This window comes from Triticum aestivum, chromosome 1B (genome assembly GCF_018294505.1).
Source record: "Triticum aestivum cultivar Chinese Spring chromosome 1B, IWGSC CS RefSeq v2.1, whole genome shotgun sequence".
Classification (NCBI taxonomy): domain Eukaryota; kingdom Viridiplantae; phylum Streptophyta; class Magnoliopsida; order Poales; family Poaceae; genus Triticum; species Triticum aestivum.
Genome location: NC_057795.1, coordinates 591128860 through 591143863, shown reverse-complemented (window position 1 = coordinate 591143863; position 15004 = coordinate 591128860). Strand labels below are relative to the sequence as shown.

Sequence of the window (15004 nt, the reverse complement as noted above, 5' to 3'; positions counted from 1 at the left end):
AACTTTCACGTCGGTTTTCTGAACTTCATCTTCTAACAATCGTTTGTGCTGCCAAGTATTAAAAAGGATAAACTTTCTATATTGCATTTCTGAAAATCTCCACGTGTTTGATCGAATGCCTAATATAGTTTTGAAAAGGCAAGGATGAAAGTCCTTGTTATTATATACATATTTTTGTAGAGGTCCCTTTAAGTTTAGATTGCATATCAAATCATTATTCATGCAATACTTAATGAGAAGATTTTGTGAGATATAATTTTTAAAATTGAAAATATAGAGATCCCTACTCCTTATATCTTTCATATCGTATTTATTGGATATTGTAGTATTGACATATGCTATCAATGAGCTTAGTCAAACTTATAAAAACTTTGATTTATGATAAAATTAAACTTATATACGTCTACCTCTCTGAAGAAATATAACTTATATATGATAAAAAAGATCTAATATTAGGGATCTAAAACATCTTATATTATATATAGTGATCTAAAAGATTTTATATTTCTTTAGAGAGTACTGTACATTTCATATTTTGATTTAAACAGAGTGGGTAAATGGGGGATTTGAGATTTGCCCCACTTTATAAGGGGTTTGATGATTTGCACTATGACTGTCTCAATGACAGTGGCCCCGGGCCCCACCCGGCAGCCTTTGGGGAAGGGGGCGCAAATGATCAAATAGAGAAGTAAAGTGTGGCAAAAGATCAAATTTTTCGTGGGTAAACATAGGCCTCCCGTCCCGAGCTTCCCTCACTCACCCACCCACACTAACTGACGGCGTTAACGGAGGAAACGAGCTGGCGACATCAAAGCAAAACAAAACTAAAAACGCCGCGACATTCGCGAGCGAGGAACAAACCAACCCGAAACAAAAGCACGCGCACCGGCCGGCGCACGGGGAGGAGAGGAGACGGCGGCCGGCAAGCAAAACCCCAGCCCCCGCGTCGCCGCCCGAAACCCTCGATTGCCGTCCGTTTCGAGGCCGAACCCGCCCGCGTCTCGCCGCCGGCGGCCTCGATCTGGGCCGGGACCGTCGCGCGCCGGTTCGGGAGGCGGGGAATGGGGAGCGTGGACGGCGACCGCGAGGGGCTCCAGGCAGGTGAGGCGGCCGAACTCCGATTGCTTATCGAGTTGCGGAATTGGAGCCCGTGAGCTGGATTTCTGGTCGGCGAGCGTGCTCTCCAGATTTTTGGGCGGCGAGTTCGTCACCTATATGGAACCCGACTATTCTTAAGCTCTAATGTGCTCTGGACTTTGAACTTGATTTCTCCTAGTTTGTCGATTTTTTATATTCGAGAAATAGGGGTTCAAATTTTGGTCAGCGCGATTTTCTCGTGATTTCCGGCGAGTTCATCAGCTATATGCAACCCGGCTTCTAGTACTTTATCGAGTTGTTATATTCGAGAGGTGCTCGAATTTTGGTTAGTGAAATTATGGAACGCAGATTTTCCTGAGCATAATTATGTGCTGTGGAGTTGATTTTTTTTCCTGCTTCTCGGTGTTCGATAATTTGATTCCTATTTCGCTGAAGATATTTGCTAGCATCTGTATTAAGTATGAACTCTCTGCTTTTAAGATTCAGTTCGCTATGCCGTCAGAGTTCGATTTTTTTTTTTTGGTCATTTTTGTCGTGTCTCGTTCTGTTTTCTCAAGGGATCCTCTGAAATGTCCGATTTCATCTGTCGTTGATCATGTACATGTGATTTCTGCATGCTTGCTATGTGTGCTTTACATGGTGCTGCAAAAACCTGTGTAGATGCTGGACGCGCAGAGGTGATCAAATGGATCAGTGCCTTAATCCCGGAGTACGGCATGCCACCGGATTCATCTGATGAAGAGCTCCGGGAGCTGCTCAGCGACGGCACAGTCCTGTGCCGCATCCTGAACACACCCATCCCTGGTGTCCTTGAGGTGTGCCTGCTGTGCTTCTGAAACGTTTGGGTTTCGTGAGCTGCGGAGATTTTGATGCCAGTGTTTTGATTATGTCTGTTCTTTGTTTAGGGGTCAGGTGCTGGTTATACATCTTCAGAGCAGTGGTCGGAAAATGTGAAGAAGTTCCTCTCGGTGGTTGCTGACATGGGGCTGCCAGGCTTCAGTGTGAAGGATCTCGAGGAGGTTAGTTTGCTCTTATCATGTTCAGCAGTTGGTATGCATGCTCTAGCTCTTAATTCCTGTAATTGTTGAAACTAATATTGTGTACTAAGATAGTTAGAAACTTGGAATTGTTGGTCATGGTTTGCATTGCTGACATGTTCATTATGCTAATTCCCATGGACTTGATGGTTACAGGGATCAATGTCATCAGTGGTGGATTGCCTTTTGGTTCTGAGGGACAATCTGAATCCTGGAGTGGTTGATGATAATTCACAGGATGTTTCAAAGATTCCTTCGAGAAAAAAATGGAGAGTTCGGGAAACTGACGAGTCTCTAGTTGCTGCTGCACCACAAGGGAAAACACCCTCAGGAGAGAACAGGGGAAATGGGGTTCCATACCCCAAGTCTCAGCAGAAAACTCCTGCCTTCAATGGTACGCACGAATTCTTGTTTGCACACTGCTTTGTATATGAGCTGTAAAAGAAGTCTCTAGAGAGTTAGCCTTGCGCTCTGGAATTATCTAACAATGGTTTAGTTGCCACCTGACCATCATGTTGTCGGATTAGCATATAGGATACATCATATATGTATTCATGTTGTACTTTTAACATGTCATAAACATAACGCCTAAGCATGATCCGATCAGATCGAGTGCCTTAGCGGGGCTTTAACATGCTTCCGACTTCCGATGCTTCATATGCACAATATTGTTTAGTATTTATGCTTTCTTGCAATTCTAGTTGCTGACTACAAATACCATGTATATTTTCGAGGTTGCTACTTTATACACTTTAGTATGTATCATCTTGTTATTTACCCTGCAGGAAAAAAGCTTCGTGAGATTTTCCAGCTAAAACGTGGGTCCTATGCTGATCTTCCGGCTGCCAAGATTTCAGAGATGATGCATTCAAACAGTTTAGATGTAAACTTCTTATTGCCTAAATTTGTTTAATTGCTATATATTATGATTTGATATCCCTTTCCTAATGCAAGTTATATTCTCACAGAATGCATCAACTCAATCTCTGCTTACCGTTATTAATGGCATTCTGGACGAAAGCATTGAGAGAAAAAAGGGAGAAATTCCACACGTATGTCTTTTTTTTAATCCAAATGATTCTCTTATTTTTATTCCTAAATTCTACATCTGACTTGAATCTCATCACACCAGCGTGTAGTTTTTCTATTGAGGAAAGTAGTGCAGGAAATTGAGCGTCGTCTCTGTGTTCAAGCAGAGCACATAAGAAATGTAAGAGGAAAGTTTCTTGATATTTATGGTTTTCTTTGTTTTATAAATACAACATTTGAATCAGACGATCCCTTGTTTTTCAGCAAAATACTATCATCAAGACAAGGGAAGAAAAGTACCTTGCAAAAATTAAAGCACTCCAAGTATTAGTAAATGGCACAAATGAAGAAAATCAGGTACACATTATTTACTTGATGGTCAGGAGAAATCATAAAATTATAGACATTTTTTCTCTGTGCTGATATTATGTACATTTTTTTGACTAGATGACGGTAAATCTGCTCCAAGTAGTGAAGGTATGACTCGTGTGTGAATATTCTAATTTCCTTTTTTATATATTTCATGTGTTCCCTTAATCTTCAATTAATACATTTTGTTTGCTTATAGTGTTCTATATATATTACTCCCTCCGTCCAAAAATTCTTGTCTTAGATTTGTCTAGATACGGATGTACCTAATACTAAAACGTGACTTGATACATCCGTATTTGGACAAATCTAAGACAAGAATTTTGGGACGGAGGGAGTATTTTAATGAAATGTAAATATCTGTGTAGAAAAAGAATAAGAATGAAAATGTATGTTAATTTGGTTTATCATTTGTACTATTAGGAGAAATTATGCTAATAGTTAGCCACATGATAACATTTTGCACTGTTCTGTTTTTGTTTTTTACAGGAAGAGAAGTCAAAAATTGAAGAGAGACAAAAACTCAGTGAGCAAAATGTTGTCCGGTTAATAAAAGAAAAGAAGAATGCTGAGAACATGATAGCAAGTCTTAAGGAAGAAATGGAAGGGATGGAAAAAAGGAATAGGCTGCAAGAGAAAAATGTTGTTCAGTTAATAGAAGAAAAAGAGAGTGATGAGAACATGATATCAAGCCTTAAGGAAAAGATGGAAGAAATGAATAGCCTGCATAAGCAAAATGTTGGCCGGTTAATAAAAGAAAAAGAGGATGGCCAGAACATGATATCAAGACTTAAGGAAGAAATGGAAGAAATGAATAGGTTGCATGATCAGAATGCTCACCAGTTAATAATAGAAAAAGAGGATGGCCAAAACATGATATCAAGTCTTAAGGAAGAAATGGAAGAAATGAATAGGCTACATAAGCAACAGCTTGATCAGTTTGAAATAAAGACAAAGCAAATGGAAGAGCAATTAGCCACCAAAGTTAAAGAATTTGAGCTTCATGTACTACGATCAAACATGAAAATCGAAGAGGTTGAGACAACCTATCAACAGAAATCACAGTTATGGAACAAAAAGGAAAATATTTTTCATAATTATATGAACAACCAACAATTATATGTCAAGGTATGTTAATTTATAAATTATAATTTATTATATCCTTTTGTTTTCTCACTCTTCTATATTGATTTGTAATGATAGGGCTTAAATACATCATCAAGGTCGATAAAAAGTGACATGTATGCTTTTCAAATGAAGTGGAGAGATGAAATGTCTAATTTAGGTATGCTTTGTTGCATTGATTTCTGATGTGTAAAATTATGCGGTCACAATTATGTTTGATATTTTTTTATTTAAATTTGTGTAGGCTCCAATTTAAAATGTTTGGTTGATGCTGCTGACAACTATCACAAAGTTCTCGCTGAAAACCAGAAGTTATTTAATGAAGTGCAAGAATTGAGAGGTGCTCCATTGCTCAAATATTCTTTCAACTAAAGAATACAATTTCCATGTTAACATTTTTTATCAACATATGCTTTTTTTCTAGGCAATATAAGAGTGTATTGTCGCGTAAGACCATTTCTTCCTGGGCAAGATAAACAATCAACTACTATTGATTACATTGGTGAAAGTGGCGAGCTTTTGATTTCAAACCCATTGAAACAAGGAAAAGATGGACAGCGGATGTTCAAATTTAACAAAGTGTTTAGCTCATTTGCTTCTCAGGGTACAATTTTATTATAATACTATTTCTCTTGTTATGTTTTTTTGCTTATTAATAATTTCTAATTACCTTTTTTTTCAATTAACAGCGGATGTATTTTCTGACACTCAACCGTTGATTCGGTCAGTTCTTGATGGATTCAACGTGTGTATTTTTGCATATGGGCAAACTGGTTCTGGAAAAACTTACACAATGGTACTAGCACTAGTCTTGAGAATCATGGTTAATTTTTTATCGGACTGTGCTGGTAGTGTTGTTGACTATATAATTATCAGTCTCTTATTCTCTCTCTCTATATATTTTTACTTTTCAGAGTGGACCCAGTACATCAAAGAAAGATTGGGGTGTCAATTACCGGGCTTTAAATGATCTATTTGATATTTCACTAAATAGGAGAAATATTTTCTCGTATGAGGTGGGAGTACAGATGGTTGAGATATACAATGAACAAGTTCGTGATCTTCTGTCAAACAAAATTGCGCAGAAACGATATCCTTTTGATAATATTGCATGGATTTTTTTCGTTACATTTCTTATAATCATGTTTTTATTAATTTTTTGTATTCATGTTATTGAAATTATAAACGTAATACCAGTATTCCTTAACATAAACAAACACTTGGGATTTGGAGTACTTCTCAGCCTAATGGACTCGTTTTACCGGATGCGAGCTTATATCCAGTTAAATCAACATCAGATGTTTTAGATTTGATGGAAATTGGATTAGCAAATAGAGCAGTTGGTGCAACAGCTCTTAATGAAAGAAGCAGCCGGTCCCACAGGTTAACTGAACTTTGAACCAAATTTACATTATATTATCTTTATTCTCTATATTATGGATTTGTTAAAAATATGTTATTACATGTAGCATTCTAACTGTACATGTTCGAGGGGTGGATGTGAAGACTGGATCCATTTCTAGAGGATGCCTACATCTCGTTGATCTTGCTGGCAGTGAAAGAGTAGAGCGGTCTGAAGCAATGGGAGATAGATTAAAAGAGGCTCAACATATTAACAAATCTCTCTCTGCTTTAGGTGATGTCATTTTTGCTCTAGCACAGAAAAATGCCCATGTGCCCTACAGAAACAGCAAGCTCACACAAGTTCTTCAAAGCTCTTTAGGTAATCAATTGTTTACTTGTTGATAAATCATGCATTTGGAGGTTTTATTTGATCTTTATAATTATTTCTTTAAATATTCTATCGCAGGTGGACAAGCAAAGACACTAATGTTTGTCCAAATAAATCCTGATATTGAGTCATATTCAGAAACTATAAGCACTTTAAAGTTTGCTGAAAGAGTTTCTGGAGTAGAGTTAGGCGCTGCAAGAAGTAACAAAGACGGAAAGGACATCAAAGAGCTGCTGGAACAGGTTCTTATACTTTAGCCTCTCTCTAACTTGTCTTGAGCTGGAGTTTTTTTTTTGCGCACTTAAGAAACCATTTTAGTTAGGGAAAGAGTGTAAAATAAAAGGATAGACTTACATATAAAGGTGATATTAAATTGTGAACATCATCCTAAAAACTCAAGATAGATATTTCCGTTCTATGATCACTTCTAATAACGGGTTGGAACCCCATTTTTTGACTCAAAGTGATTGTTGTATACCTACAAGTACAGTTGGTAAGGTGTTAAACCGTAAACACTACAATTCATAGCATGTATCAAAACACTGCGAAGAATTAGCAGCAAAATAGCAGGAGTTTATTTACTGCTGGGTTATGTTACTTATTTTTCTACATTCTTGATAGTGTTGTGCTAGTATTGAACAAATAATGGATACAAACCTATAGAAAAGCGAGACATGAATAGCTTGGGAACTCTTATAATGGATACAAACCTATAGAAAAGCGAGACATGAATAGCTTGGGAACTCTTGCTATTTTTTTCTTGGGTTAACTAGATAAATGCCACTCCAATTATGCCGATTCAGAGAAATGCCACTACTATTTCCCTCTTTGAAAAATTGCCACCGCAACTTTTGGAAATTATAGAAAGAAATTAAAAATATGAATTGTCAAGTTTCCATAGGACCATAGATAAAACGAGGGCTTACAATATCACTGTTAGATACGTATGGTTCAAGTTTTTATGTAACTGGTGGCGTAAATTGCTAATTGAAACCCCACACTGTCCGCTTGCAGGTGATGTTAATTTATTTCCCTGATAAAGATTCTCTCATATTATGGATATAAGTTGATGTTTGTGCTTTATTAGGTTTCGTCCTTGAAAGACACTATTTCACGAAAAGACATGGAAATTGAGCAGCTCCAAGTCATGAAAGACAAAGATAAGTCCCCAAGTTCAGTTGTTGACAACCATGGTTCAAGCATGCCAAATAATTTTAGTTCCAATGAGACTTCGCTGATCACATTAAACCAAAAGAGACAACTATCAGACCCTCTGAGTTATGCCGAGGTGAATGCAGATGCTGGTCAGACTTCACCCACTAACATCGTGGCTGTGGGGTTGGATGTAGCAGATTATGAAGACAATTTATCTGAAGATGGTTCATTAGTAAGAGAAACAGAGTATACTATTGGCAGGAGGAATATTATGAACTCTAACTCCGACATGATCGACGATACCAAAATGTACACTTTCTTTCCTATTTCTTTTCTGTCGAAAATCATCAATTGTTTCTTTCATTACTATGACTATGCATCAGGAGTAACTTCTTTTGTCTATACTTATTGTCATGAGAGTTTTTCATCTTTTGAAAAGCAAGCTTACTAATTTGGTAGTGCTCGATAATTTCAGGCATAGAGGTCCATCGCGAACAGCCAGATCAACTCTCACAAAAAGCGCGCAGCCAGCAATCTCCAGACCAAAACCAAGGGATGCAGTTTTGAAGACTCCAAGTAAGCATATGACTTCTTTCTAGCACCTCAAAGATATTAGTACTAGTGCTCAATAAACTTTCAGAACTTGGAAAATTTCATTTTGAGGTCCATATAATAGGTTTATCTAGGCCTGAAAGTATCGTAGATTTTCAAACTAGAGCCAATAGTTAATTTTCCTGATAATAATGAGAATGAGATCATATTGACAAACCAGGTCACACAAGGACCCCATCCAACCAGTTGGCGGGAGGCTCTTCGGCCAAGGCAACCAAAAGATGGCAGAAGTAGAGCACGCTCCAGTTGCTTGGATGTATTTTGTATGGTGACTGTAACTCGACGAGACGAGAAAGGTGGAAATAGTCGAGGGTAGCTGTAGGATAAATGTCCTGTTGTAACTGGAGAAATGTGAAACAAATTGCTGACAATAGAACAAGGCTATGATATATGTTCCCTGTTTCCATTCTGACGAGGACGGTGCAATGTTGAGAGATTCTGGCATGTTCATAGCTTTGATGACAATTGACTGGGTTTCTATATTTGGTCTGGTGACGAGGGTTTGATATTGTGGCCTCTTGGAGTCCGTCGATTATCGGTCGAAAAGAATGAAAGGATATTGGATTATTGCTACCCCTGTTACAGTTTCAATGTGCATGATCATGGCAGTTAGTCTGCTCTCTCTTTCAGGCTTCAGTCTTTACACAAGAAATTACCGCTCTGAGAGCTCATAAAAAAGAAAGGAAATCAATAGTCAGAATTAAAAAAAAAAACTAAAGACTACTGCTCTGAAATAACTTCTAGAGTATTCCGAGATAAGAACAGAAATAATTACTTTTAGAGATTTCAGAGATAAGGACAGAAAGAATTTACTTATAGAGTTTTCAGAGAAAAGAACAGATACACTTGCAGAGTTTTCAGTTTGTTTGTAACTGAAAAGATAGAGTTTTCAGAGATAAAAACAAAAAGGATTACTTCTAGAGTTTTCAGAGATAAGAACAGAAAGACTTGCAGAGTTTTAAGTTTGTTTGTAACTAAAAATAGATGTATCATCAAAAATGAATTGCGGTGAGCGTGGATCGAACACGCGACCTTCAGATCTTCAGTCTGACGCTCTCCCAACTGAGCTATCCCCGCTTATGTGTATATAGCCATTAGAGCCACATAAGTGCAGTATACAGGAACATTGCTGATGAAAATGGCAGGTTCGTGTGCTGTAATGCATGAATCGTTCCCTATCGACTGCCCATTCGACGAAACGAAGGACGTACGATAACAGTCCAATTTTTGTATTTTATACCAATATATGTAGAATAGGGAAAATTCAGATGTACGTAGTTATTAATTGCATGTCCCTTTCATAGAGATCTTCAAAAGCGTCAAGTGAAGAATGAAATATTTAAACAAGTGAACTGAATAATGCAGAAGAGTGAAGAGAATATTTCTTAGTTTAACATCAACAAGCACTTACAATTTATTCCTCATTATTTTCGTCCGGATGAGAGCTAGTCAAGCTCATCCATCCAGCCTTTTGGCTAATGCACTATCGACATGAGAATAAGAATACCACACGACATATATATGACATTGCTGATAAATATGGCAGGTTTCGCTTCCAACTTGTAGTGCATGAATTGCCCCTCTCCACTCCTCAAAGTCCTTACTTGTAGTTATGAGCCAGAAAAAGAAGAATGATCCCAAAGTATTATTTTTTTTGCGGAAAAACTTTCAATCTATTCATCTTCAATCATGGCAGTACAACGAATAACAGAAATAAAAATTACATCTAGATTCGTAGACCACCTAGCGACGACTACAAGCACCGAAGCGAGCCGAAGGCGCGCCGCCGTCATCGCCCCTCCATCGCCGGAGCCGGGCACAACTTGTTGTAGTAGACAGTCGGGAAGTCGTCGTGCTAAGACCCCATGGACCAGCACCCCAGAACAGCAACTGCCGCTGATGAAAAATAACGTAGATCGGAAGGATTCAAACCGAAGACACACGAACGTAGACGAACAACGACGAGATCCGAGCAAATCCACCAAAGATAGATCTGCCGGAGACACACCTTCACACGCCCACCAACGATGCTAGACGCATTGCCGGCAGGGGCGGAGCTGCATGGAGCTACCCTGTTGCACCGGCAACAGGGTCAAGTTGATTTCTACTGATAGTTTAGCACTTGGATCAAGCATGTGCATGAGTGCATCAGGCTAAACTAGCAATGGTGCAACAGGGTAGATGCAGATGCAGCTCCGCCCCTGATTGCCGGAACGGGGGCTAGGCGGGGAGACCTTTATTTCATCTTCAGGGAGCCGCCACCGTCTCGCCTTCCTGAGTAGGACACAAACCCTAACAAAATTGAAAAAAATGACTAAAAATGAAGCCCTTCCGCCGGCCCTTGCCAGGATCCACCGCGCCTCCATGGCCCTAGGGCCATCAGAGACGAGGCGGACCTGCGCCGGCGCCGGCGAGGCACGAACCCTAACTTTCTTTCTTGGAGGAGGAGGAGGAGGCGGTGAAGGAGGGTCGCCCAACTGTTTTGTTTAATGATCCCAAAGTATTGACATTCATTTCCCCGGTTCATGCATGAAAATGTCTCTTGATTGTAAAGATGTGGGCAAGTAAAGTGATAGCCTTGGACATCTCACATATAATTTGACATGGGTCTGCTAGCGTTCAAACATGCCCTGGAATTTCTTGCTCCATACCTACAACCTAAAGGGTCTTCTAGAAATGATCATAAAAAATTACGCGTAGACCCATTCTATCCTCTCGCGAAGACGTAGCCACCAGTCGCCACCAACTTTTCAAATCCTCTGCCTGCGTCCAAAGGGCATTGTCGAGAAGGATTTGTCCATGTGGGAGATTGATGTGGTGGGTTGGCCAGTTGCGGTGGATCGGAGCTGGTGGTGGCGGCGAATGTGTGGCTGGACGACGGCGATTCTGGGTCGGCGGAGCTCACCGACAATGTTGCATGTGCTGACAACGTACGAAGGTCCCCAGAGACGGGGTCATAGATGGCGGCGGTCTTGATCTCTAGTTCGGATTTGGCGTACATCGGTATGGGTGTCTTGGTTTAGGCTAGTTTTAGGGAGTCTTTGTGTCTTGGTCAGCGCGGCAAGGCGACGGTGTTGTCTTAGTTTTGGAATAATGTTTTTCCCGTCCTATCCACGTTTCATCAGTGCACTTAGCGTCAATGGAGGGCTTGTGGAGGTATGTCTTCAATGAATCTTTCTAGATCCGGGTCACGGTGGATTTGGACGGATTCGGTCGGCGTTTGTAGTCTTCGGAGTATCTACATGCACTTTTTGGCATCTTCTTCTCTGGGGCTGCAATTTGCTACGCAAATCGTCATCTTTTGGTCTACGTCGACGACCTCCCAACCATTGCTTTTCATAAGGTGCCTTTCCACGAAAAAAAAGACTAAGATATGTTGAGAGGGGTAATAGCCAGTGCGAGGAGCTCATGAGTTTCATTGTCTAGGTTTAGAGGAAAGACCCTGGGGAAACTTGAAATATGATTCATGTAAAGGGAACAATCACAAATGATGAGAGCATCCATCATTGCAAAACATAAAAGTGACCAACAACCATGATAATGCCCATCGTATCATAGAGAAAACCTATAACGCCATGATCGTCAAAGCAACCACTTACGGGCTGCCATAAAGTGCTAGTACACGGTCATAGTCAACACCATTCTACGCTCTTCGCATTGAAAACTCACACTAACTAACTGCTAATTATTTACCACTCGTCAAGCCCGTCTAGCTCAGTTGGTAGAGCGCAAGGCTCTTAACCTTGTGGTCGTGGGTTCGAGCCCCACGGTGGGCGTCAATCTTTTTTTTTTTGGTGACCCTCACGGTCATGTCCATCCTCGGTTCCTCACAGGTCACAGACCAGCCAACCTTCATCGGATCAGAATGTCGCTCATACGCAGAAGATCCTCCTCACCTTCTTCAGCTTCCTCCGGCAGAACGGGCAGCTAGCATCTCCCTCAACAATCCTGCCACGCACCACCACCATCACCCCCCATGATCTATAATCCTTCCATGGCAGAATACGAGAAGCTGCGCATAAGATGATTCTTACTTGGTGCCGCAGGCGTGGCAGGTGGCGGAGTGGCCGCAGGGCATGAAGAAGCAGTCCCTCCGGGCGTCGCAGCACACCACGCACAGCCGCCGCCCCTCCTCCTCGTCGCCCGCCTCGCCGTCGTGGGAGGAGACTGACTCGAAGGACGAGCCCCGGCTCCCGCCCTCTTCCTCCTCCTTGCTCTCCAGCAGCGAGGCCGCCGTCGTTGCCGTCGTCTCCCTCTGGGCCGCGGCGACGGCGCAGCAGAACCCGAGCAGCACGCTCAGCACCTCGTACAGCAGCAGCAGCGACACCGCCAGGATGGCTGTGCGCGAAGGAAACATTCAGCTGGAGTACATCCCAGCGGCGTGATTTCATGGAGCTGAGCTGAGGTTGCATTTGCGCCGTACCTGAGCCGACGAAGTAGACGATCCACCGCGGCCCGTACGAGAGCTCCACCTTCACGCCCTGTCCATCGTCAGAGTCCGGTCTCAGAAGCTCACAACAGAGGCCGTACCGTGGCTGAATGCTCAGAGGTTCATTATCCTCACCTGTTTCAGGCCGGACGACAGGACGGCCACGTTCTCTCCCAGGATCGGCAGCCGGTACGTGCAGCCGGAACCGCCCGGCGACGGCGAGCACGCGTACTCTGCTCCGCTCGTGTTGTAGAGCACGGCGCTGATCCTGAAATCCAGCATCGCCTGCATGCCAAAACCCAAATCAGTAGTCCGCTCAACTGCTGTTACAGGCCAAGATCGATCACGCCGGCCGAACATGGGATGGGATGGGATGCCACTCTACAAAATTGTTACCGTCGTGTCTTGGTCGCGCAGGTTGCCGACGGTGATGTAGTAGTCCTCGGAAGAATTGATGCTCTGCTTAACTGCTCCGGTTCCTGTGATTTGGAAAGGCCTGGCACGTTACGATCTTGTAATGTTACCACACAGCTGCGGTTCATCAGAGACTCATGCTTACCGTGTACCGATGGCTCCTCTGACCACTGCGTGAAGCCTACCTTACCTGCTGCTGTGCAAGCTCAAAATCTCAGCACATGAGTACTAGTAGTAGCTTTAGGACGTTAATTAATTACAACCCTCTATTACCTTGAGCAATGGTGACGCGGAGTGGATTGGTTGGTCCAGTTCCAGGCTCGACGCTGTAGTTGACCTCGATCTGACTCCCTCTGTTCAGGAAGTAGACCCATTCCTGCATGCGCGTGCGCGTTTACACACAAAATACAGTTCTAGTTCACACCGTTTTTATGCATAGCTTAGTCTGAACTTCTGAACCACGCGTGTAGAGCATCGATCATCTGACACGACGGAAGCGCGAGTGCAGGGCAGTGTACCTTGTGAGAGTTGGCCGGCAGGACGACGCGGCGAGCCTCCGACCACACCGCGGGCACGTCGTCCAGGAGGCCCGGTATCTCGGCGAGCCCGTAGAGCACGAGCCCGCTCGCTCCCGACCCTTCCTCCTCCGCAGTCCTCACCGTGATGTCCTGCACGAAGAGCGGGTTCGCCCGCAGGAGCCGCGAGCAGCCAGGGCCGGCGACCAGCTCCGCTCGGCCGTAGTAGTGCCCCGCCATCAGCGCCATGGACACTGCACATGCACGATCAATGCATCAGGGCGAAACACCGATGTCAGTTAACTACAACGCCGTAGCAACTGTGCGTGTAGCGGACCGAGAAGGCAGAGCGCGAGGACGACGACGAAGCAGGACATCGCTGCCGCCGCCATGGCAGGGAGGAGAGGAAGCGTGCGAGAGATGAACTCCTGAACGTATGGACTGCTGGCGTGAGGGTGGGGCCATTGGAGACTACGGCCAGGGTGCTCTGCTTTGCTAGCCTGCGAGGCCGCGTGCTCGCAGCTACCTACCAGTCCCAAGGCTCCTAGAGGAACGACCGGTCTGAGCGGCCGAAACGGTGAAACGGTTGTTCAGCTTTGTGGTGGATTTTTTTTGAGAGGTTTGTTTGTGGATTGGGAGGGGCTGTACCTTTTTTCTGAGAGAATGCGATGGGCTGTGCCCTTTTTTTGTTGTTGAGAAAAGCCTGCTAGGCCTTTATTGATTAGGTAAATGTTTATAGGGATTACAATTGGGTCATGCAGAATACCCAACCACAAATGCCTCCTGACAAGGAGAGAAACACCATAACTGGCTAGCCTAAGCGAGTGTGGACGTGCTCAACCAATGGGCATATGAACCCACTTTAAAAAAAATGCATTTTAAACACATTTAAAAATGTCAAAAAAATTAAAAAAATTCACGCATACATCTTTGCAATATGTGCGCACGGCATAAAGTTTTGTGAAAAAATATCTTTTGGTTTTGCCTCCGCAAAAAAGACAAATTCCAGTGCTTCTAATGCGCTTCACGACACATTTTTTTGTCTTCTCTGCACAGGCCAAAGAAAAAGTTGTTTTCCCGTGAAACTTTCCGTGCGCACATAGAATGTGATGCATGAGTGATTTTTTTAGAATTCTTTGGCATTTAGAAATAAATTTTCCAAAGTGGATTCATATGCCCATGGGTTCATCTATGCACTTCTCGCCTATAAGCCTCATAGTTCGATGCTCGAGATTTAAAAGAAAAATTACTAGAAGTAAACAAACGAGAAGCTTGTAAGATCCATGATGATAATGCCATAGTCTCCTCCGACTTTTCGATGAATATGATGTACCACCTGTTTGCAGTCCGAAGAAATTTGGAGATGCATCCCAAGATCTTGTGCAGTTGATAGTCCCTCTCTGCATGCTATCGCCACAAGCGTCGAAGGGCCAGTCATGCCCTGAATGACCAGCATGGATGAGCCCAGAAAAGCTCCATCATGGTCTCG

General features: G+C 42.6%; 2 protein-coding genes and 2 non-coding genes across 6 annotated transcripts; 2 read left to right on the top strand and 2 right to left on the bottom strand.

Moving 5' to 3' along the window:
• The first annotated feature begins 806 nt into the window (after window positions 1-806).
• On the top strand, window positions 807-8569 carry LOC123140671 (kinesin-like protein KIN-14K). Its single transcript, XM_044559960.1, has 21 exons — window positions 807-1101; window positions 1759-1913; window positions 2004-2117; window positions 2292-2529; window positions 2921-3018; window positions 3104-3187; window positions 3268-3345; window positions 3429-3521; window positions 3612-3641; window positions 4023-4661; window positions 4737-4818; window positions 4903-4998; window positions 5083-5262; window positions 5348-5454; window positions 5573-5748; window positions 5877-6041; window positions 6128-6381; window positions 6469-6632; window positions 7478-7854; window positions 8021-8121; window positions 8318-8569. Exons 1-21 carry the CDS (start codon window positions 1062-1064, stop codon window positions 8389-8391), a joined length of 3345 nt encoding a protein of 1114 aa, XP_044415895.1. The 5' UTR covers window positions 807-1061; the 3' UTR covers window positions 8392-8569.
• A 592-nt stretch (window positions 8570-9161) lies between these two features.
• Window positions 9162-9234, bottom strand: TRNAF-GAA (transfer RNA phenylalanine (anticodon GAA)). The gene has a single exon. It is a non-coding gene; the product is annotated as a tRNA-Phe (tRNA).
• A 2418-nt stretch (window positions 9235-11652) lies between these two features.
• Window positions 11653-13972, bottom strand: LOC123096364 (E3 ubiquitin-protein ligase APD2-like). Of its 3 annotated transcripts, none has more exons than XM_044518088.1 (9): window positions 13853-13972; window positions 13519-13769; window positions 13274-13376; window positions 13146-13196; window positions 12983-13065; window positions 12722-12871; window positions 12581-12638; window positions 12192-12495; window positions 11653-12105 (listed from the first exon to the last, which is right to left on the bottom strand). In XM_044518088.1, the coding sequence occupies exons 1-9, from the start codon at window positions 13905-13907 to the stop codon at window positions 12030-12032; spliced, it is 1131 nt and encodes a 376-aa protein (XP_044374023.1). In that variant the 5' UTR covers window positions 13908-13972; the 3' UTR covers window positions 11653-12029. The 3 variants fall into 3 exon arrangements, with proteins under 3 accessions (XP_044374023.1, XP_044374040.1, XP_044374032.1); XM_044518105.1 differs by having other exon boundaries at window positions 12581-12629; XM_044518097.1 differs by having other exon boundaries at window positions 13146-13193.
• TRNAK-CUU (transfer RNA lysine (anticodon CUU)) lies at window positions 11861-11933 on the top strand. The gene has a single exon. It is a non-coding gene; the product is annotated as a tRNA-Lys (tRNA).
• Window positions 13973-15004: the final 1032 nt, after the last annotated feature.